Raw genomic sequence first — 21,031 nt, 5'->3', positions numbered from 1 at the left:
GGAGAACATGGGTTCTCCGACGAGTCAGCTTCTGACGGCGGCTCGGGTAGATTCAGCACTGCCGAATGTCAGGGTTCATCCTCTCAAACACGGCTGGATGCAGTGCGGGCTGTGACTTGACACATACCAACAATGCAGGTGAAAATGGAGAATAGAAACAAAGCGTTGCCGTTCTCGGGCGTGATATTATCGAGAAGTATCCTGGCTGATTTGGACGCGTGGTGATGATGTCGCATCGCTATAGACAGGTAGTGTTCCCTTTCCTCGATTCGAAACTGTGCCTTATGAAGCGCGGTGAGGGCAAACAAGGCGTGCATGAGGTAGTCATGCTTCAAGGCGAGCCGTGGTACCGTCGTCTTCCAAAACCCTCGAAGCATCGATGCTGATGGCAGAGTTGAGCTTGTGTACTCTGTATAGGAGCACAGGAGCTCAAGAGAAGGCATGTCGAGATGTTGGTTGTCGTCGGGCTGCGAGCGAAGTATGGTCGCAGGCGGCTGTGTATGCTGACCAGGCTGGCCATGCTGACGTCGGGTCCGTCCTATCTCGGGAAGATACAAGCATGAGACTCCCATGCGCTCACAGCGCGTACATATGGGCCTAGACTCGTCACACTGCGATTTGGTGAGCTTCGCTATGGAGCTGGCCATGCCGCGCAAGAAGGCACCTACTTTGACCTTGCGCTTCTTGCAAGTCTTGCACCCACTCCTTGATTTGGTATGTTTCTCACGGCGACGCAAGGCAGGCTTCGGAGCCTTAGACTTCTGGCTGACGGGAGATGCGTACGGCTGAGAGTTGGGTGAAGCCAGGCAGGATCTATCATCAGAGCTGCAGGACTCGATGGCTTCGGACATGGCCTCGGTTTCGGACCTCTTGGAGAAGAAATTCGGGTGTCTGATGAGTACGACGAGCCATTGCGAGAGAGCCGTAACGGATAGTCAGGCAGCCAGATCAACGATCTTAAACAGGTCGGCGCCCCCAAAGCGGAGCCTGCGCTCTTCGCGTCCTGATAACACCAGGAGGTTTGTGCATGCTCGAGAGTCCCGAACAGATTTCTAGAGCTTGGCCGTGCGGAGTCAACGTGGGCAGTGCTCATGAGCTCTAGTCATGGTGGTAAAAGGGGTTGCCGGCTACTGTGTCTCTGACAATATACGGTACCTAGTAGGTTCCGCGATTGTGAGGTGCCTTGCTGCGGCTCGTTGTGCGTGTCAAGGAGGAACGAAGAACGAAGAACGAAGAACGAAGCGCAATCGATGGCGAGTCAGGGGAATAAACGAAATACGAGCCTTGTACGAAGTACGAAGCGGGACGGCTGGCTACTAAGGCCCATGACGATCGGCGAGGCGAAGCACCAATGTGGGGCCGTCGTGGAGGGTCTCACCACCGCATAGAAACATCCACCCACCCGTCCACTTGCCAGCTTGTCCACCTCCATCTCCCTAGCTACCTAGCTACCTTGGTAGGCTTTCAGCCCTGGCGCTTTTGAACGCGTCGCAAGAAAGTGACTAAATGGAGATGACTCGGCAGTTTCACTAAGCTTGCCCGCTTCAGGTTGCAAAGGCTTCGGCGACATCCGAGGCCATGACAATCATGCGTTTCCTTTTCATCCTCGAACCCATGGCAGCTAGACCTATCAACCTTGCTCGGGTTTTGCTCGAGATATTAAAGTCCCAATCCTCAAGTCGACTCTTCTGAGACAAGCGAAAGACGCATTCCTACACCAGTACCAACCAAGATTCGTCGGCAAGACCAAGAGACCGTACCTATGGGTAACGAGAAGGACCAGAGTGCGGAGAGACGCCACCACGATGTTCACCACACCTGGGACGATGAAGCGCCGCCGCCCAATGAATATGCTCGTCACAATCAACCTTCTTCTTCGTCAATTCACAGCGACAGCGCCCCTCCTTACGCAACACAACAGGATTATCAATACTCCATCAACTACCCAGTAACTGCCAGTGCCGATGTGCTACCTGCCAATCATGACCTCAGTACACCACATCTAAATTCACAAGAGAACGACTTCCCGACTGCTGCCCAAGGCAATGTTGGAAGTACGTTATACCGCTCGAATTGTCTGTCGATGCGTTGACTGATTATGAGCAGGCGATGCCCGTGTCGAGATCGACTTCAACTCGAAATGGGTGCATAGCCTCTCGGTTCTTGCCGAAAAGACAATCAACAAAGAAGAAAAGGAACGGCGAGAAAGCGTTAATGTGCCGAATGAGAAGATCAACCTGCAAACTTCCTCAGCCTGGGCGACCAAGCTCAACATCGTTATCCACGTAGTCGGCAGCCGCGGTGACGTGCAGCCTTTCGTCGCGTTGGGTTCGGAACTACAGCGCTACGGCCACCGCGTGCGCCTCGCGACCCATGACATCTTTGAAGACTTTGTGCGGAAAGCTGGCATCGAGTTTTACCCTATCGGTGGTGACCCTGCCGAGCTCATGGCGTACATGGTCAAAAACCCCGGTCTCATCCCGAGTATGGAGAGCCTCGCCGCAGGGGAGATCCAGAAAAAGCGATACATGGTGGAGGAGATGCTGGAAAAGTCTTGGGAGTCCTGCATCAAAGCTGACCGGTTGACGGGCGACCCGTTTGTTGCAGACGCCATCATTGCTAACCCGCCTAGCTTTGCACATGTGCACTGCGCGCAGGCCCTCGGGATACCGGTGCACATCATGTTCACCATGCCTTGGAGCAGTACCACGGCCTTTCCCCATCCGCTGGTCAATCTGAAGAACGTGGATGTCAAACCCGGCGTCGCCAACTACGTTTCCTATTCTGTGGTCGAGTGGATGACCTGGCAAGGGTGAGCATACTCCCTTCAAATTCGTCTTTCTTTCATTTAGTCCTTCTTCCTCTGTTGGGATGGTGCTGATCAATCAATAGCCTCGGGGACGTCATCAACAAGTGGCGGAAAAGCATAGACCTGGAAGAGGTCGCCATGTTCGACGGTCCGCTATTGACTGAACGCCTCAAGATCCCCTACACATACTGCTGGTCTCCCGCCCTCGTACCAAAGCCAGTTGACTGGCCTCCCCACATTGGTACAGCCACCCATCGCAAATTCTAGCACTTGTTGGGTGGAAAGCTGACGAGACTGTTAGATGTATGCGGATTCTTTTTCCGAGACGCACCTGCCTACACACCGCCGGATGACCTCGCGCGCTTCCTCAATGCTGGTCCACCGCCGGTGTACATTGGATTCGGCAGCATTGTTCTTGATGATCCTGACAAGATCACAAGAATTGTCTTAGAGGCTGTCGAATCGACAGGCGCTCGTGCTATCATCTCCAAGGGATGGGCTGATCTGGCAGGCTCCGAAAACGAGAACATATACTGGATAGGAGACTGTCCGCATGAGTGGCTCTTTCAGCACGTAGCTGCTGTGGTCCATCATGGTGGTGCCGGCACCACAGCCTGCGGGTTGAAGAATGGCAAGCCCACTACTATTGTGCCTTTCTTTGGAGAGTGAGTTGGCCTTTTCTCGAGACATTAATCAACGGCATTCGAGTTTCCCAGCTGACAGTCTGGACCCATAGCCAACCGTTTTGGGGTCAGATGGTTGCGAAAGCAGGCGCAGGCCCGTTGCCCATTCACCACAAGTCCTTGACGGCCACCAATCTCGCGGAAGCCATCCGGTTCTGTCTCTCGAGCCAAGCAGCGGCCGCTGCGGAATCTATCGCCACGCAAATGCAAGCGGAAGTTGGCGTGCAAGCGGCTGCTCGGTCGTTCCACCAGCAGCTACCCCCTTGAAAAGATCCGATGCGACCTGATACCGACCGAGCCAGCCGTCTGGTCTTACACGAAGACCAAGAGACCTCTGAAGCTTTCCAAGTTGGCGGCGGAAATGATGCTCTCCGACTCTTCCATGAACGTCAAGCATCTTAAACTGTACGTCAGTCTCGCCCGCTTTATTTGCATCAAACTGACACGGGGCCCGCAGATACGAGTCCAACACCCTGCACCTCGACGTGACAAGATGGGATCCAATCAGCGGCGGCGCCTCGGCCGTCATGGGCACCGCCGTCGACATGACTGGTTCGATCACGGGCATGGTCACGAAGCCCGGTGGACGAATACAAGGCGCACCAGTACCGCAAGGAACAGGAGCGCAAGAGACTCGCAGCCGCAAGCGACACGGCCAGCGTCAAGTCGGCAGCAACGGACCGCAGCGCGTCGGCGACAAAGTCCCCCTCCCTCGCGGGCAAGATGGTCGGCGCCTCGGCGAAGAGCATTGGCGGCATCGCACCCACGGCGCTGAAGGGCATGGTGGTCGACATCCCGCTCGCCCTGACGGAGGGATTGAGGGCCGTGCCGGGCCACTACGGAGACAAGCCGCGCGACAACGGCCAGGTTACGGGCTTCGTCTCCGGGGCGGCGGTCGCGGGCAAGACGTTTGCGTGGGGCTTCGCGGACGGGCTCAGCGATCTCGTCGTGCAACCGTACAAAGGCGCGAAAATCGAGGGTGCCTTGGGTGCCGTCAAGGGCGTGGGCAAGGGCATCGTGGGACTGACGACCAAGAGTGGCGCCGGCATGTTTGGGTTATTTGCGTATCCGAGCGCCGGCATCGCCAAAAGTATTCGATCGGCAACGCGCGGGGGCACGAAGAAGGCGGTTGCGAGGGCGAGGCATGAGGAGGGGAAATGGCTGCTGCAGACGAGGGGAGAGCAGGGCCTGGCCGCGGAGGTCGCGGCGGCGTTTAGGCGGTGGTGAACGGCAAGGGCGTGGCTCTCTGGATATGGTGCACGACAAAACCTGGCGCTGGTAGGATCAGCTCTGGTACTAGATGCAGACGTCAAACTTGTCATGTTACTTGAGCTGTCTCGTTAGGTGGTGTTGCATACGGAACCAAGTCTGCACCCTGAGTCACGTAGGATCGTCTACACACAGGTGGGTGACAAGCGGTAGGCATCAAATGCTTCCTTCTTATTGAGTCATGCATTCTTAAAAGAGACAGAGATGCGCTACTTGACTACATACGTGCTCGGGTCTGACCACCATGAGAATCTGTTAGGATATTCTGCACGACGGCCAAGGCCCCAAAGAGCTGATTGTCATGATACTTGCGAGCAACCAACTGCAGATTGATTGGAGCGCCCTCAAAGTCAGACTCATCCCAAAGCCGTCTGGCCTCCCTGCACGCGTTGCTCAAGGGTACATAGCTCGCATCATATCTCTCCCCACGCTGGGTGATGATGGGCGTTGGGAATACGACGCCAGGGTAGTCGACAAAATTGTAAAGCGAGGTGTACGTCCAGGTAAACGCCGTGTCGTGCGCGCACGCTGGGCCGACATAAGCGGGGCCCAGAACCACGTCCACGTCCTGCTCCGCCCAGCTGCGGGCGAATTTGATGCGAAAGTCATCTCTCTCTTTGCGCATGAGGGCCACGTCCTGCGCCGTGAGCATCCCATGGGGCTCGGCGTCTTTCCAGATCCATTCTGAAAGGGGATGGAGAGGCTCGCCCGTCGAAACTATTTCGTCCCTGGCACCTTGCCCGCCATCGGGCCAATAGGTTCTCCGAATCTTGGACCAGGCATCGGCGGCACCGAAGGGACTGAACGATTTGACCTCTATAACGCCGGCGTACTTGGGATCGGAAAGAAGTTTTCGAGCCCAGGCCGTCGCCCGTTTGACCGGTGGCTGCGGTTGTACGAAACCATCATTATCGATGATTCCGATCTTGAGGACCTTAGTCAACTGCGTCCGAAGGCCGGTCCAGGGGATAGGAACAAGTTTTGGGTCGGTGAGGTGCGGTTCTGTCGAGAGAACTACTCGAAGAAACAGGTCCATGTCTCTAAGGCTTCGGCACATCGGTCCTGGAGCGGCTAACACGTTGAGCTCTGCTGGGCACGGATTGGCAAGAAAACGATCTGTAGGCAGCACGTATGATGTGGGTTTGAACCCATATATACCACAGAACGCCGAAGGCCCTCTTATGCTGCCTCCTATGTCGGTGCCCACACCGAGAACTGAGCCCTTCATGGCGATGAGCGCGGCCTCCCCGCCAGTGGAGCCGCCAGCGGACAGGCGAGTGTTGTAAGGGTTCAGGACACGGCCCCACAGCGAATCGCTTTCCAAATGCATGATGGCCTGTGGCTGGTTGGTCTTGCAGTAGAAGACAGCTCCCATGCTGCGCAGGATGGCGGTCATCTGGCAGTCCTCGCTGTCGATGGCGATGCTGCCGAGGCACCCGGCGGAAGAGGGCTTCCCGGCGATGGGGATATGTTCTTTGATGCTGACGGGTACGCCGTGCAGGGGACCAACAGTCTGACCAGTGGCGTTGAGATGTGCGTCGAGGTGGGCAGCCTGCTCGATGGCTTCTGCCATGAACCACTGGGTCAGGCAGCAAGTCAGCTGGTGGGCGATGATGGCCCGCTTGGAGAACGCTGTAGCTACGCTGACGGCGGTGAATTTGCGGGAAGCAATCGCTGCAGCGAGACCAACCGCATCGTAGTTCTCAGTGATGGCGAGCTCTAGAGGCGACAGGATGCCGCAGATGAGAGGAATGTTGGAAACGTCAGCTGGGGCATTGTCGATGATATCCTTGGAAAGGAAGTATGCATGAGGAACCTTTTCGCTGAAGGCTTGAAGGATACCCGCCCGCTTTGTTTCGAAGACGTCGGTTCCCCGAGGAACCGGCTTGACTTGTAGAACACAGAATAGTTTCGAGTCCATTGTTGGTTGATGGGCATGTGGAAGACAGTTCAGGGAGGAAAACGGATGCTGGTCGTTCAACCTCGAGTTGGTGTATAGCTGGCCGGGAACTCAGTTGGGGTGCGTGCGATACTGGACCAAGAGCAGACAAAGTCAAAAGGAGGTGGCAGCGTGCTTGATGACATGAATGCAGGTGCCCTCGGAAAATCGGCTGCTTCCAACCCCTCACAAGGTGCAACTGTCTCGGAACTCCAGAATTCCACGGCAGGGCATGGATATCATGAGCTCAGCGAGTACGCGGATTGCTGCTTGTCGACGCTTATTCTGGGCGCAAATGCCGCTCATTGGATACCACATCGCCGTGTCGACATGGACCAGCCGCTGGAAGGGCTGATATAGTGCTTGATTGAGCATCAGGTGAGGAGAAGCGATGGTGTGGACGGACGTTTGATTGCATGAGTGATAGATAGGTATCGAGAGGAAAGGCGAAGGGAGGGAGTCTGGCTGCCAAGCTGATAAGTTGCAGCCAATCAAGAATAATTGCGCGACCCACTTGAACAATGGCAGCCACCACCCGCATGGGTGACGAAGAAGGCACTATCGAGACCTGACACGGTACCTGTCAGATAAACATATCTCCAAGTCCATGGGTTGATTTCGGATCAATGGAGATATGAACTACTCTTGGAGACCCCGGAATCGCTTCCGAGCAGCTGGTCCAACCCATGAATCTTTCAGATTGTGGCTGGCAAGGCTTGTTGTGACTGACCTACGAGTTGCTAATCAGCATCGCACCTTGCCCAAACCGCCCAAGTCGGGCACCTAGCCCCAGATCACCAGACAGCGGACGGGACTTTGCATACCCTGTACCACGAGAACTTTAAAGAGTCCAACGAAGTCCTCGCCAGACGCACAGGTTGCTTCTCAATGTCTCTTCTGGGTTCTCCAAGATCCCTCTGATAATCCATTCTATGCCCATCATTCACCATGGCTGTCAACGAGAACCACGAAGCCATGGCTCATACAGAAAGCGTACCTGGCACCGTGCACCTCGTGGATACGGATCACAACATCGGAAGTCGCCATACCAATGGCGGTGACATTGTGTTGGACCCTGTCCCTTCCAGCGACCCCAGCGACCCTTTGAACTGGTCCCGTCGTCGGAAGCTCCTTGCTGTGGTGTGTCAGAACTTGTAAGTCACTGCACCGGATACATGGATGCAACAAGCCATAATGACCGCTGGTGCTATTCAGATATACTTGGTTTTGTGGCATTGCAGTCTCCACCGTCTATTCGGTCCTTGTCCCGCTGTCGCAGGCCTCAGGCGTGTCCATTGCCACGCTCAACGAAGGCACAGGGTACATGTTCCTACTCCTGGGCTGGAGTCTTCTCTTTTGGCAGCCCTTTTCCCTTCGATACGGCAAACGACCGGTCTACCTTATATCCATCCTTGGAGCCATTGTGCGTCATCTACTCTTCCTTCCGCTTTGCCGTGGTTGCTTGGTGGCTAACAATGGCTAGGGTACAAGCATTTGGAGGTGAATATTCTTCGGACGCTGAACACCTGGCAGAATTGATCTAATTGTTTCCAGTGCATACGTCACAAGCAACGGCCAATGGCTGGCCAAATGCATCCTCCAGGGTTTTTTCATCGCCCCAATCGAGGCTCTCCCAGAAATTTCCGTCACCGACATAGTAAGCTGCCTGCACATTCCTGAATCTGTCTACCGAGACAAGCCATGGGAGTAGGACACCTCTAACCTCGGGTGCTAGACTTTCACCCACGAGCGAGGCACTTACATGGGCATTTATGCCTTCACACTCGCGGGTAGCAATTATTTTGCGCCAGTCATTTGTGGCTTTATCGCCCAATATCAAGGATGGCAATGGGTGTTTTACTGGCCTGCCATCTTCCTCGGCTTTGTCTTTATCTTCCTTTTCCTCTTCATGGAAGAGACAAACTACAACAGAAAATCCACAGGCGCCAACAGAAAGATGCCCATTGCGGTGGCTGACTTCTTTATAGACGAGAAGAACGCTTCTTCCGCTGCAGGCCCTTCTACAGCGTCTGAAACGGGGGAAACATTCCCTGCACCGAAGACTTTCGTCCAGAAAATGTCACTGTGGCAGCCGTCTCCGGGCCAGAGCATGTTGAGTCGAGCGTTGCGCTCTCTGAGCTACCTCTCGTGGCCTGTCATCTTTTATGCCGGATTCTCCTACGGGTCGTATCTCATCTGGTTCAATGTGCTCAACGCCACGTCTTCAATCATTCTGTCTGGTCCTCCGTATAACTTTCCTCCTTCCATGGTAGGACTTAGCTATATCTCCTGCTTTGTGGGCGTCATTCTGGGATCAATCTTCTCTGGTCGACTAAGCGACTGGCTGACTATTAAGCTGGCCCGTCAGAACAACGGAATTATGGAGTCCGAGTATCGGCTTTGGCCATTTTCTCTTTGCGTGGTCGTGGTCCCCGGCGGTCTCATACTCTGGGGTGTTGGCGCTGCCCATGGCATTCACTGGTTTGGTTTGATCTTTGCCATGGGTTGCTTGGCCTTCGCGACTACGGTCGGCGTGACTCTGAGTGTGAACTATCTGATCGATAGCTATCACGATATCAGCGGAGATGCGATTGTGACTATCATCTTGGTCCGCAACACCATGTCCTTTGCCGTCAGCTACGGGTCAGTTTCTCTTTCCCTTGGCTAAGCAGAGTTTGTTTCAGGGAGAGCCGAAAGCAACTGACAAAACATACAGAATCACACCCTGGTTGATGAACCTTGGTTATCAGAATTGTTTTATCTCTGCTGCTTTCATCGGCATGGCCACTTCGTCGGTTTTCTTCGTCATGATCAAGTATGGTAAGAAATTACGAATTCGCAGCGCCAGCAAGTATCACAGGCTTGTCAATGCCGCAGAGTCGAAATGGTAGGGGCGTATACTGCACATCTCGTTGTCTGATGACGATTTGTTGCGGGGAGTTACTACTGTGGGCGAGGGATAACGTTCGTCGGAGGTACTCAGAAAGTGTGTAAGAAGGCGACCGCAACTGAGGATATTCAAAAGAGGTGTCAACTACCTCGGGGCAGTATTGTCATCTTGATCATGGCTCGGTCTTTGTTGGCATAAGTTCTGTAGCTTTTGCAGTCTTGTTCCGAGTTTCATGTCTGGCATCAGGCGTACCTTTTCGCTCTTATCATCGACTTCCCTATAGTGATGCTGCTACCTACCAACCTTTCCTATTCCAGGTAGTCAGGCCCGCCACAAGAGATAGCCTAGCGTAGTATAGAATACCACTAAAATAGCCAAGCTATCGTGGGGAAGCGGGGAAACTGGACCATGCCGCTCTCACACTCGAGTCAGGAGCTCTAGTCACCCAACTTACCATCCCCAATCTCCCCTTATACCACGGCTCATCTGTCTCACGTCGCATCGCACATCGAGCCTCGCATGATTTGCCAACAACATGAGAGGCGGAAGTAAGGCGAGGCTACGGACCAAGACCGGTTGCCTCACTTGTATGTCCATGCGTACAATTTGCCTCGCCTCTTGAACGATCGCTGACTTCATACTGTTTCGACAGGCCGCCGGCGACGCAAGAAGTGCAATGAACAAGTTCCCGTCTGTAGCGAATGCAGAGATTGCAGTCGCCAATGTCACTGGCCTGTCTCGGCAGACTTGGTCGATCGTCGATTTGCCTCTCACGAGAACTCTCGGCATCATGCGACCACTGAAGAGCGGGCGAAGCCTCTTTCTCTCCTCATTACAGAGCACATTCAGCGATATCATCATTTGAAGACGACGACAATTCCGCGCCAACCGAGCTGCCGCCGCCTGGACAAGCCCTCATTCACATGTCTCACCTGTTGGCCGAGTCTCGCGCATCTCACCTGACCGTATCCCGGGAGATGCCTGCTGTTCTGTCCCGCCACTTTGTCGAAAAATGCTTCACCTTGCTTCTCCTACGTACTTGTCATCCAGGTTTCTCTCAAGACTGGCTGGGCGAGATCAAAGACCTCATGGTCTCCCAAGACTGTCTATATTACTCGGTGCTGGCCTATGCTGCCTCACACGTCTTCCTGATGGACACGTCAACACAGATCCAGGGCCTCGCCCTGACTTATTATACCAAGGCGACGAGAGCGATGTCATGTCTGCTTGAGAGCGAGGCTCATCCTGAGCTTCACAATGGGCTGCTCATGTCCGTTATGCTGCTGTATTTACATGGTGTAAGGGGAGCCTCCACGTGTCGTCGTCAGTCTGGCAAAAGCCAATGATCTGTACACAGACGACCGCCAAGAAGAAGGGCTAACCCGTTTGATAGTGCATGGGCATTGGAACGTATACCGATATACCGATGCACGTCAACGCAGCGATTCGCATCATCAAGACGAGACTCCTCGATCGCCACAACACAGTCCATCGTCTCTTTGACAGACTCGCGGTCGAGAGCGTTTTGTACCAGATTTTCCTTGCAACAACAGGTCTGTGGACGCAGGAGGCAGAGGCCGAACAAAAGTTCGACGCCGTGTTTTGGTCCAGAGCCGAGGATTTCTTAGACCGGTCCACCATCTTCCCTGGACAACCGATCAGCCTCAACAGCCCAGTTCTGGGCGTTCCAATATCGCTGTTCAGGCTGTCTTTTATGCTACGAAAGCAGTACGGAAGCGGGTTGGCTCTCGACTCGGAGATGCTCAGCCGAATCAGGGACGAGGTGGCCGAGTGCGAGGCCCTGCTTCTCTGCGTTCGAATCGCCGAATCGTCGACTTGCGAGGAAGGTTCTACGGAGGATATGTACTACAAAGACGCTAGCTGCCTGTTTGGCATTATCATCTCGCTCCTCTTCGAGCAGCTCTGCCGACCTCATATCGGAGCTGGGCCGCTGCTACCGGAGCCGAGTGAGTCATGGCAGGTGGACAAGGCGATGCGGATCCTGCGACGGCACGAACACGCAGAGGGCTGGAGCAGGTGCTTCATCGGGAACTGGCCGGTGTACACCCTCGGCCTCTTCATGAAGTCGCCCAATGACCAAGAGGTCATTCGGAATGACCTTCAGCAGAGATGGAGCCTGACGGGGTTTTCGCAGGTGTGTCGATTCCAAGGGGATCTCGAACAGATCTGGACGTTGCGGCGGAGCTCCGTCAATGAACCATCACTTCTTTGAGTCTTTGCTGGTCGCTTAGAGTACATAAGCCTCACTTGATACAGGAGCTCTAAGAATTGATGAAAGTGGAGTTCACTGGATTCGTGATGTGGGGAGCTCACATGTGTCCCACCCATGTAGAAGCACTTTGTTGCTTCCTGGTGTTCATACTAGCATGTCATCAAATCCATCGACCGGTGAGATACACGCAAAGTGCACGCATGGAGTTCAAGACTATGGACTTGAAGCAAATCAGGTCGCATGTCGTTGTCAAGGGCATGCTAACATGAACAGCTATGAATTTACGTGCCCCAGTAAAGTCAGCATATTGATGAATCAGCACTGAGTCTTCCCAATATTGAGCTAAACATTGCGTCCTAGCGAGAATCATGTTTCGAAAAGTGGCATGAGTACCAACGAAGCAAAGACGTCGAATCCAACTATTTGACCGACCGTGCGCGCTCCTGGGACCATCAAACTCACGCCGCTACTCGGGCTTCTGGCCATACGTGGCAGACCTATATCAGTTAGTATTTGCCACAGAAAAAAAGATCATTCGAGGGGTGGGCGCGACATACGCCACATAGTACGCATGGTTGGAACGCTTCTTGAGCTCGCTGCGCACCGAGGCGATGTACGTCTGAGCCTGGACAATGTCCCATTCGTGAACGTTGGTGAGGATATAGAGCATGAAGCCCTCAAGTCCCTGCTCGGTGGCGACGAGGTTGTACTTGCCGACCTCCTTCAGCTTAGGGTCGGCGGGCCAGGCGCCCATGGGCAGCTTGAGGCGCAGTTCGTCCACGTTCTTGAAGCCGGCGTCCTTCATCCAACCGTGGTTGACCTTATCCATGATGACGTTGAACGTGCGACCGAGCTTCTCGCCGGCCTTGATAAAGAAACCGCCGTAGTCGTTCCAAGCCGAGGTGGGGCTCAGGGAGCCGTCGTCGCTGTAGATGTGCGGGTCGTAGTCCATGTGCTCGAACCAGCCGCCGGGCTTCAGGCAGCGGTAGACCTCGCTGTAAAGGAAGGGCCAGTCTTTGATGGCACCCATGAGGAGACGCATGTGGATGTAGTCAAAGTGGTTGTCGGGGAAGGTCCAGGGCAGCTGAGCGTCGTCGAGCTCGAAGCGGCAGTTGGAGGGTACCCACGCGGGCTGAATGGGCGACAGGTCTGTTCCGATGACCTCAGCGCTGGGATATTGGTCCGCAAAGTCACTAAGAGCACAGGATCAGCTTGTCAGAACACTAGAAATACCTAGCCAGCTGGTCGAAAGGGCACTGTAGGGGAAATCATACATGGCCCAGATACCAGTTCCCGTACCGACGTCGAGGACTCTCTGCGGCGAGCCCGAAATGGGAGCAACGTGAAGCCGGTTGTCCATAGCCATCAGCAGCATCTCATGACTGGAAACAACTGTCAGCACGACCGGCAAGGGGGTATTCACTGAGTGAGAGGGGCAAAAGAGTCTCACTTGATGTCAAGATGCTCATTCTGCTTATCGTCGTTGGGACCCCTTCATGACTGGTGTTAGGTGCGACAGTTGGAGGCAATTACGACAGGTTTCGACGCACCAGTACTCGGTGTCGGACTTGAAGTTGTGAAAGGTTCGACCATGGATTTTGCGATACTCCAGGACGCTGTCTGTGACCGAGGCGGTGGAGCTCAGGCTATGATGGTTGAAAGGTCAGACTGAACGATTCAAGTCTCAAGCGACAAATGAGGTGGAGACGCACCCATCCTCGAACCCATCATCAGTCTGATCGTCGTGCTCGTGGGTGGCATCCTGGGGAGAGCTGGTGAGCAAACAGTATCCGGGTTGGTGGCGGCGGTGCTGCATACCACTTGGATGTTGGCAACTTGGGCCGGGGCTTGAGCTGGAGGGGGCGAGCTGGTCGGAGGCGACGCCGCAGGTGAGTCAGCTGCGGCAGCCGTTGCCGGAACCGGAGCCTCAGCAGAAGAAGCCATTATCGCTGTTGTTTCCTATAAGTGAAAGGGGACGAGGCACGGGGCTTGGCAAGCGGATTCTCGATGATCGAAAGTGGACTGAGAGCCAGATAAAGCCTGGGGAGTCTGAAGCGGGGATTCCCATGAGCACACGTCGCGCCAAGATTGAGTATGAGGGGATTTCAACCCGGATAAACATCCCTGTAGCCCCGGTCGATCTAGCACCACCTATTCGCGCTCCCGAGGCATCGTCGCTTTCTGTAACGACTACTTGGGCAACTTGTCTATCATCTCCAGGCAACATCAGCTGGGCAGCTGAAGTGAACGAATAAGACCAAACACTGCACGTACTCACAATTTCGAATGGCAGGATCATGCGACACGAAGTTTTGATGGTGAGAAAGCCGTAGCCGCAAGTACCGTTCGCACTATACCATGTTCCCCATGACTAGGTCCATACGCACTGATCTAACAGAAAAGCGAAATAACGTACACGTGCTCATCCTGGGGCACACGACGAGGAGAAATCTCGACTTCGACATGCAATGCTGATTGAAAACGCGATGTTACGGCTGGTCGGGATAGGTTCTGATGATGAATTACGATACGTCAATCTATAAATTGAATTGCTCTTCCAAATTCCGTGCCTGCAGCATAGCTCTACGACTGCTTTGCAACTGCCTGGCCCAGGTTCCCACGAATGTTGTCATACTGAGACACGGGGTACCACACCAAGTTCTGGGACTTCTCCAGCCCAATCTTCTTGGCGACGTAAGACACGATGCTCTCGTCGCCCGTCTTGTCACCCGAAGCCTCCCAGTACATGGCACCTCCGAGGCCTCGGAACTGGAGGTAGTCTGTCTTGACGCCGGCGCTCTTGATATCATCAAAAGAATAAAGCTGCCTCGTCTTGCTGTCATAGCTGTACGTTCCCTGAGCGATGGGATCAAACTCAACCTTAGCGCCGGGGAGGGGAAGGTATTTGTACGTCAAGGTGCCCTGGTTTCCGAGCGAGTCGACGGGGACGCCGTGGTACGGCTTTCCCATACCATCGGTGTTGTTGAAGCCACGGCCGTACAGTGGGATGCCGAGGTTGAACTTGCCGGGGGCGACACCGCCCTTGATGTAGTCATCAAGGGCCTTGTTGATGCTGAACTTTGTCGAGGTAGGGTTGAAAGGGTTGGGGAAGACGTTGGAGGCATGGCCGGTGGTGTTGTCCCAGCTACCAGCAAAGTCATAAGCCATCAGCGACCAGTAGTCGAGGTTCTTGTCCATGGCCGCAAAGTCAAACGCCCCATAATTCTGAGGGCCAGCGGGAGCGGCAAAGGTAAGAAGGAAGTGATACCCGTTGGCGTGCTTGGCCGAGTATTCGTCGAGCGCCTGGCGAAGCTCCTGGAAAAGAATGACACACTGCTTATTGAGTGCCGGGGTGTTGGGGTATTCCCAGTCAACGTCGATGCCGTCCATGCCCCAATCCGTGATCAGCTTGACAGCGGAGGCGACGAATTGGGCACGTTTCTTGTCGTCAGCAACGATAGGAGGAAACTTTGGCGACCAAGTCCAGCCACCGATGGATAGAAGAACCTTGAGGCCGCGGTTCTCAATCTTCTTTTGGTAGATTTGCTTGACAAGGCCGTAGGCGTTGTTACCTGGCTCGGTGGTGTTGTCACCGGGGAAGCCCTTTTGAGTGTCGGCCCAAGGATCGGCGGAGAACCTGTTTTGTTTAGCGAATGTCAAACACGCTAGAGCTCAGAATGCTGCAACTCACACAGTACCATCGTCCTGGATGTTAGCAAAAGCGTAGTTGATGTGAGTAATTTTGTCCGCAGGAATCTGGTCCGGCTGGTAGTTGGCGCCGTAGATACCCCAGTTGGTGACATAGAGAACGTTGCGGTGACCTTGGCTCGCCGGATCACCGAAACCTTTGCCAAACCCGTTTCCGGAACCACTGCCGGGATTGTTGCCAAAACCGCCGCCGGGAGTGCGGCCGGAGCCGCTGCCGGAGCCGCTGCCGGAGCCGCTGCCGGAGCCGCTGCCGGAGCCGCTGCCAGGAGTGCGGCCGGAGCCCGCTGCCAGGAGTGCGGCCGGAGCCGCTGCCAGGAGTGCTGCCTGAGCCGCTACCGGGAGTGCGGCGGAACTGTCGCTCAGACCTTTGCCGCCAAAGCTTTGTCACGGTTGCTCCAGGGGTGTTGCCAGGACCGTTCCAAGTTTTGCTACCAACACTGCCGGGACCGTTCCAAGTTTTGCTACCAACACTGCCGGGACCGTTCCAGGGATTGTTGCCGTTCCCGCTGCTTGGCCTATTGCCGCCGCTTGAGACACGGCCCTTCCCATAGCCGTTGGTTCGGTAACCGTTGCTGTACTGGTTGTCGGAATTGCTGCCATAACCGGTGCCGGACTTGCCAGCAGGATTCACAATGTAGGTGTCTGTGGGGTACTTGCTTTGACCGTTGTTTAAGCCGTTGTTCAAGCCGCTCTTGCTGCCCTGATCGTTGTTATTGCTGCTGCTATCGTCGTCACAGTCGTTGCTGTTGTTATCATTGCTGCTACTGCTGCTGCTGCTGCTGCTACTGCTGCTGCTACCGTAGTGACTGCTGTCGCTGTGACTATCGCTGTGGCTGTTGTTGCGACTACCATAGCTGTAGCTGTAGCTGTAACTGGAACTAGAGGGAGATCTGCTTCCGGCAGTCGGCACGGCCAGAGCCGGCGTCACGGCAAGGGCCGAAAGAAGAACACTGAACTTCATTGTTGCAAAGGAACGTTAAGAAGTAGGAAGTGACGTAAGAAATGGTGAATGATAGGTAAGGGTAAGGGAAATGAAGGACTGACGGGGGTGGGGAACAAATGAGTGTCCGGTGCAATAGCCTAGTTCAGACAGGACGAAACTGTCATGACCATCATGGAGGTAGAAGCCATGCCATGAGTTGAGGATAACACCAAGCCTTTTATCATCAAGTCCAAGTCATCCAGAGGCACCATGTCTCATTTCTAGGGAGTTGGTTCAAATGCCAGTGAAGCGGGCAGACGTACCGGCCCCCGGTCGCCTTCGGCCTCCGGCACAGACGGCGAGTCAGCGCCGTCACGATATTCAGTGCATGGTCTTTCTAAGGTTTTGCTGGCGTCGATTCACAAGAAATGAGGTCTTAATAGGGTGATGCTATTCGTCTGCTCGCGTTGGAATCTGCTGATCAGTAATAAGAGTGACGTCGAGGCAGAATTAGATGACGAACCGCCGCCTCGCGTTGGAGTGCAGTTCAAGTCATGGAGTAGCAGCAGCGTGATACGCGGTGTAGTGAGGACGAGACCCGTTCACAAGTCTTCAGCATCACACTCTTTTCCGCAGAGTACATCAAGCGCAAACAATCGCCACGAAGGCTACGGCACACATCCCGCGTGCCAAGACGTCGTCGTCGATTGAAAGCTGCCAAACCCTCTTGGCGTCCCCAGATTATTGATTGAGAACAGTGGCGTAGAAGCCGTTCACGCTGGCCAAAAAGTCGAGCAGCATGGCGCCGTCCAAGGGCGCTTCCAAAAGCAGATCGGATCGACATGATGGTACGCTGATTCCATGACCCATGTCCCATGTCCCAAGCAAGGGCCATCCTCCTCTTCAATCTTCAAATCGCCCGGAGGTCCCGGTTAAAGCCCCTGAAGTCGGTATTTGAGTTCGGTTCCTGCTTTGATTCAGGGGTTCGTATCCATCAAGGTTTACCTTACTTCCTTAGCTCGGGTTCCCGTGTGCCCTGGCATGAAAAGGAGACCATCGCGCCACTTGAGCCAATTTGGGCCAACAGGGAGGGCTGGATACTATCGGCCGGACAGAGTGGGCAGGTCAGGACGCGACGGGACCAACCCCCTCGAGGAACTCGCGACTTGAAAGGCTGTAGGAAGAAACGTGTCACTCTCTGTCTTTGGTTTTCATGCCGTCTGGCAGCCCTTTGATGGAGCCACGAGTCTGGCCTCGTGGCAGGTAGCGTGTGCGTGGCCAATAACCCATACTAGGCCCGTCCTTGCTTAGGTAGTCAACCCTAACCCCAACCCTGAAAATCGACATTGCACTCAGGGGCTTGGGCTTGCCATCACCTCATCTACCCTGACTGTTCTTTCGCTGCATCTTTGAATTAGGCTCCGATTTGTTTGACTGCATGCAAGTCACGGAAATGCAGTTCTAAGCATATCTGCCGTCCTGCGGGCTGCACCCGCTACCCGCCTCTGAACAGGCCAACTTCGTGAAACGTTGCACAGGACCCCGACAAGCCTGGCGGGGGCATCTTCGCTTCTGCGAAAACCTTGATCGTGAGTCGCATTTCAAGGCCCTTAATCCATCATTTATCACATGCCCATGACCGCCAGCATAAGCGACAACTTGTGGGTCTCGGCAGATGTAGTATTAGTCGTCCAACAAAGAGGTATGAGAATGGTTGTATGGAATTGGCAGGAATTCCCCTAGCAAACAACGCCACTGGAAGTATCCCTAAATAGACCCTCCCGCATGCAAACAGCCGCAGTTCCTTGCATGGGAAAGGCTGGCAGAACCCCGTCCCGGCCAGTCGTGGTTGATTGCTTGCAATACCGCCAAAGCCGCGCGGCACGCCTCGCCGCGGAATGGCATGACTCCGAGAATCCTTAAGCTGATGCCTAGTTCAATCGCCCGGCTGTCTACATGTAAGCATCGATCACCAAATCCTCCCAGTCTGGTGCTGAATGCTCCGCTCGTTCGCCATGGTTGGGTGTCACGTGTTGTCCCTCAATACCGAGGCTGCAGCCCGATGCCCGACGCAAAACTCGCAATCCTGCCCTTTTGTCCCAAAATCTCCGCCGGATGGACAAAGTTGAACAGCACCATGGTGATGAACATCAGCAGCGCGTCAAAAATGTACAGGTACACCTCGTGGCTGAGCAGGTACCCGTCGAAGCCCTGAAGATACTCGACGGCGCGAAACAGCGAGCGCACCATGATGAGCATGCCGGCGGCGTAGAGAATCTTGAGGTGCTTTTCCCAGGGGATGCCGATGCGTGAGCGGGCCGTCGGGGCGCGACGGACTCTGACGTGGAAGTTGACGGCGACGACGAGGAAGATGCCAAAGAAGATGAGCTGGACGAAGAGGCCGACAATGATGATGTTTGCGCCCGTCTTCAGAGCCGCAAGGGTACCAGATGCTTGGTAGCCGCCACCTAGTGATCAAGTCAGACCAAGGGTAGGGGAAAGGGGCTACAAAGAAGGATTCGAGACTTACCTCCGCCTTGGAGGAAGAAGGAGAGCACGTCGCCGATAACAAACAGCTTGGTCATCCACTTGCGGGGAATAAGAGAATGACCCTCGCCGTCTATGAGGGTGACGATTCTCCCGAGCTCCATGTAAATGGTCGCGGCAAAAAGGGCGGGAGCGACGAGCAACAGGATGGCTTGGAGAATGTATGGCGTCAAAGTCCAGTCAGGGGTCTCCTTGCCCGAGGCAAATCGCCCACCGTACCCGACCATCTCGACTGTGAACTTGTTATTGACTGCATCCTGTCTGAAAACGGGTTCGTTGGGAATTTTGGGGACGTACATATGCCGCCGGCGATGATGGGTATCATGATCCATATGCGGGTGCGTACCAGCTGCCAACAGTGCCAAAGAGTGGTAACCAAGAATGCCAGCAGAAATATAATAGCACCGACTTCTGAAGGGTGGTAGTGATATAGCTTGAAGATTTGCTCTTCCGCGGGAGCTGTGGAGTTGGCCGAAGAGGCATCAGATACTTCGGCATTGGCTGCGAAGCGAGCAAAGAGATCCATGATGAGGTACGCCTGGATTTCGCACAAAGAAAATATGAGGGTATGAGGATACAAAAGAGAGGGGCGATTCGTTATGTGTATAGTTCGTAATGATCAAGGAAAGTAGAAAGAATGAATGAAAAGTGAGATTTGGAGGCGATGACCGGTTGAAGTATGTCGAAGGGCTCTGGAACAGACTGAGATTGAAGAGAAAGAAGGATTGTAGTAAAATGAAATGGACAAGATACCTGCTAGTCAGTGGTTCGAGAGCATCGGGGTGCAGTTTTATGGGTGCTACGAAGTCTCGGACCCGAGCCCCTTTGCAGAAAAGGAGAAGCAGCTGGCTCCCGAGGAGCACGCGGTGCCCCTGCCGATCTACCCCATAGAAAAAGAGGGAGAATTCGAAAGTCGAATAGAGCACGATCTTGCATAACGCCGACTACCTGTGGATGCCTCAAGTCATCGGATACTTGGCAAGTGACGCGAAAGCTTGGACTGGGTCTGACAAGTCAGACCTCGTCTTTCTCGTCGTGGTACATCTTATCTATACAATGACAGCTGTTGTTGGCCCTCGCAAGTCAAAGCACAAATCCCAACTGTTGCGACGAGGCCGGGCTTCCCTTCCTCGGGCGTGCTTGAGTGTGGCCATGCTCGTTGCAGTTATTACGCAGGCCCCAATCTTGCCTCAGGGTCTGCTTTGGCGCATACCTAGCTGCTGTGCTCGTTTACGAAAGTTTATCTCGCGTTTTTACGCTCTCGCCAAGCGCTGGCTCGGACCGCCTCGCATTCCGCAGCGGCTATGTTCGGGGATTTTTACTGCGCTGTGCGAGCAATGGTCTGGATTGAGCAGACCTCAGGCGAGGCTGTGTACTCCTGCTCACCTGGTTCCAGTGAGGAGAGCTACAGTTTGTGAGCAGGTCATGGTGGGAGGCTCTTCAGAGCCGACGAGATCAGATTCTGCCTTCCTCATGACGCGTCCCATCAACTCTCTCATCATGCACCGCCATGACGGTCCTGCAGTGAGACACTTACCCGGTAGAGGCCATCTTGTCATGAGGCGGAGCAAGGGCGTCAAGGCCGGAAAGGGGCAACGCCCAAACACGCATACGACGAGAAGAAACAAGCAATGCACTGCAAGACGATAGCAACAAATCTGGATTCCAGATTCTGGAATACAGAATGGCTTCGAGGTCCACTTCGGCTCCTCAGGTCAACCTCCATCAGGAAAGGCCCGGCCGAGGTTAAGTGGATCAGGACCCTGTGAATCCAGATCGGGTATCGCACAGCGCTCGTACTTCGTATACACGCCGATTCGGTACGAAGGTGCCGCCGCGAACGGGCGAGCGAAGCGACCAACTGACTTGTCTGCTCGTATATGGCTCGCAAGACGAGGCAAAGCCGCCCAACGGCATTGCCGACCAACGGGGACATAAAAATGGCATTTTCCGGAGATAAGCGTTGTGAATGGCCTTGCTTGGAGACATATACTCGCGCAGGCGCCCACACGTTTCGATGCGAAACATGTG

At 54.5% G+C, this 21,031-nt stretch overlaps 9 protein-coding genes across 9 annotated transcripts; 3 read left to right on the top strand and 6 right to left on the bottom strand.

Annotated features, from left to right (window-relative positions):
* Positions 1-83: 83 nt before the first annotated feature.
* VDBG_04485 (C6 finger domain-containing protein) lies at positions 84-851 on the bottom strand (the record flags this gene model as incomplete). Its single annotated transcript, XM_003004833.1, has 1 exon — positions 84-851. The coding sequence occupies one exon, from the start codon at positions 849-851 to the stop codon at positions 84-86; it is 768 nt and encodes a 255-aa protein (XP_003004879.1).
* Positions 852-1,762: 911 nt separating this feature from the next.
* VDBG_04484 (conserved hypothetical protein) lies at positions 1,763-4,719 on the top strand (the record flags this gene model as incomplete). Its single annotated transcript, XM_003004832.1, has 6 exons — positions 1,763-2,054; positions 2,107-2,812; positions 2,893-3,050; positions 3,111-3,474; positions 3,745-3,897; positions 4,071-4,719. 6 exons carry the CDS (start codon positions 1,763-1,765, stop codon positions 4,717-4,719), a joined length of 2,322 nt encoding a protein of 773 aa, XP_003004878.1.
* A 259-nt stretch (positions 4,720-4,978) lies between these two features.
* On the bottom strand, positions 4,979-6,682 carry VDBG_04483 (acetamidase; the record flags this gene model as incomplete). The annotated part of the gene is made up of 1 exon (XM_003004831.1): positions 4,979-6,682. One exon carries the CDS (start codon positions 6,680-6,682, stop codon positions 4,979-4,981), a length of 1,704 nt encoding a protein of 567 aa, XP_003004877.1.
* Positions 6,683-7,648: 966 nt separating this feature from the next.
* Positions 7,649-9,591, top strand: VDBG_04482 (conserved hypothetical protein; the record flags this gene model as incomplete). Its single annotated transcript, XM_003004830.1, has 4 exons — positions 7,649-7,854; positions 8,255-8,357; positions 8,436-9,343; positions 9,417-9,591. 4 exons carry the CDS (start codon positions 7,649-7,651, stop codon positions 9,589-9,591), a joined length of 1,392 nt encoding a protein of 463 aa, XP_003004876.1.
* A 976-nt stretch (positions 9,592-10,567) lies between these two features.
* VDBG_04481 (conserved hypothetical protein) lies at positions 10,568-11,823 on the top strand (the record flags this gene model as incomplete). Its single annotated transcript, XM_003004829.1, has 2 exons — positions 10,568-10,888; positions 10,984-11,823. 2 exons carry the CDS (start codon positions 10,568-10,570, stop codon positions 11,821-11,823), a joined length of 1,161 nt encoding a protein of 386 aa, XP_003004875.1.
* Positions 11,824-12,289: 466 nt separating this feature from the next.
* Positions 12,290-13,767, bottom strand: VDBG_04480 (UMTA; the record flags this gene model as incomplete). Its single annotated transcript, XM_003004828.1, has 6 exons — positions 12,290-12,320; positions 12,381-13,016; positions 13,098-13,205; positions 13,374-13,469; positions 13,536-13,585; positions 13,642-13,767. The coding sequence occupies 6 exons, from the start codon at positions 13,765-13,767 to the stop codon at positions 12,290-12,292; spliced, it is 1,047 nt and encodes a 348-aa protein (XP_003004874.1).
* Positions 13,768-14,406: 639 nt separating this feature from the next.
* On the bottom strand, positions 14,407-15,213 carry VDBG_04479 (endochitinase; the record flags this gene model as incomplete). The annotated part of the gene is made up of 1 exon (XM_003004827.1): positions 14,407-15,213. One exon carries the CDS (start codon positions 15,211-15,213, stop codon positions 14,407-14,409), a length of 807 nt encoding a protein of 268 aa, XP_003004873.1.
* A 445-nt stretch (positions 15,214-15,658) lies between these two features.
* Positions 15,659-16,492, bottom strand: VDBG_04478 (predicted protein; the record flags this gene model as incomplete). The annotated part of the gene is made up of 1 exon (XM_003004826.1): positions 15,659-16,492. One exon carries the CDS (start codon positions 16,490-16,492, stop codon positions 15,659-15,661), a length of 834 nt encoding a protein of 277 aa, XP_003004872.1.
* A 2,001-nt stretch (positions 16,493-18,493) lies between these two features.
* VDBG_04477 (RTA1) lies at positions 18,494-19,526 on the bottom strand (the record flags this gene model as incomplete). The annotated part of the gene is made up of 3 exons (XM_003004825.1): positions 18,494-18,921; positions 18,984-19,232; positions 19,298-19,526. The coding sequence occupies 3 exons, from the start codon at positions 19,524-19,526 to the stop codon at positions 18,494-18,496; spliced, it is 906 nt and encodes a 301-aa protein (XP_003004871.1).
* Between the last annotated feature and the right edge of the window lie 1,505 nt (positions 19,527-21,031).

Source organism: Verticillium alfalfae, genomic scaffold, assembly GCF_000150825.1.
Source record: "Verticillium alfalfae VaMs.102 supercont1.5 genomic scaffold, whole genome shotgun sequence".
Lineage (NCBI taxonomy): Eukaryota > Fungi > Ascomycota > Sordariomycetes > Glomerellales > Plectosphaerellaceae > Verticillium > Verticillium alfalfae.
The sequence above is the reverse complement of the archived record's forward strand: the minus strand, read 5'-3'. Positions and strand labels throughout refer to the sequence as shown.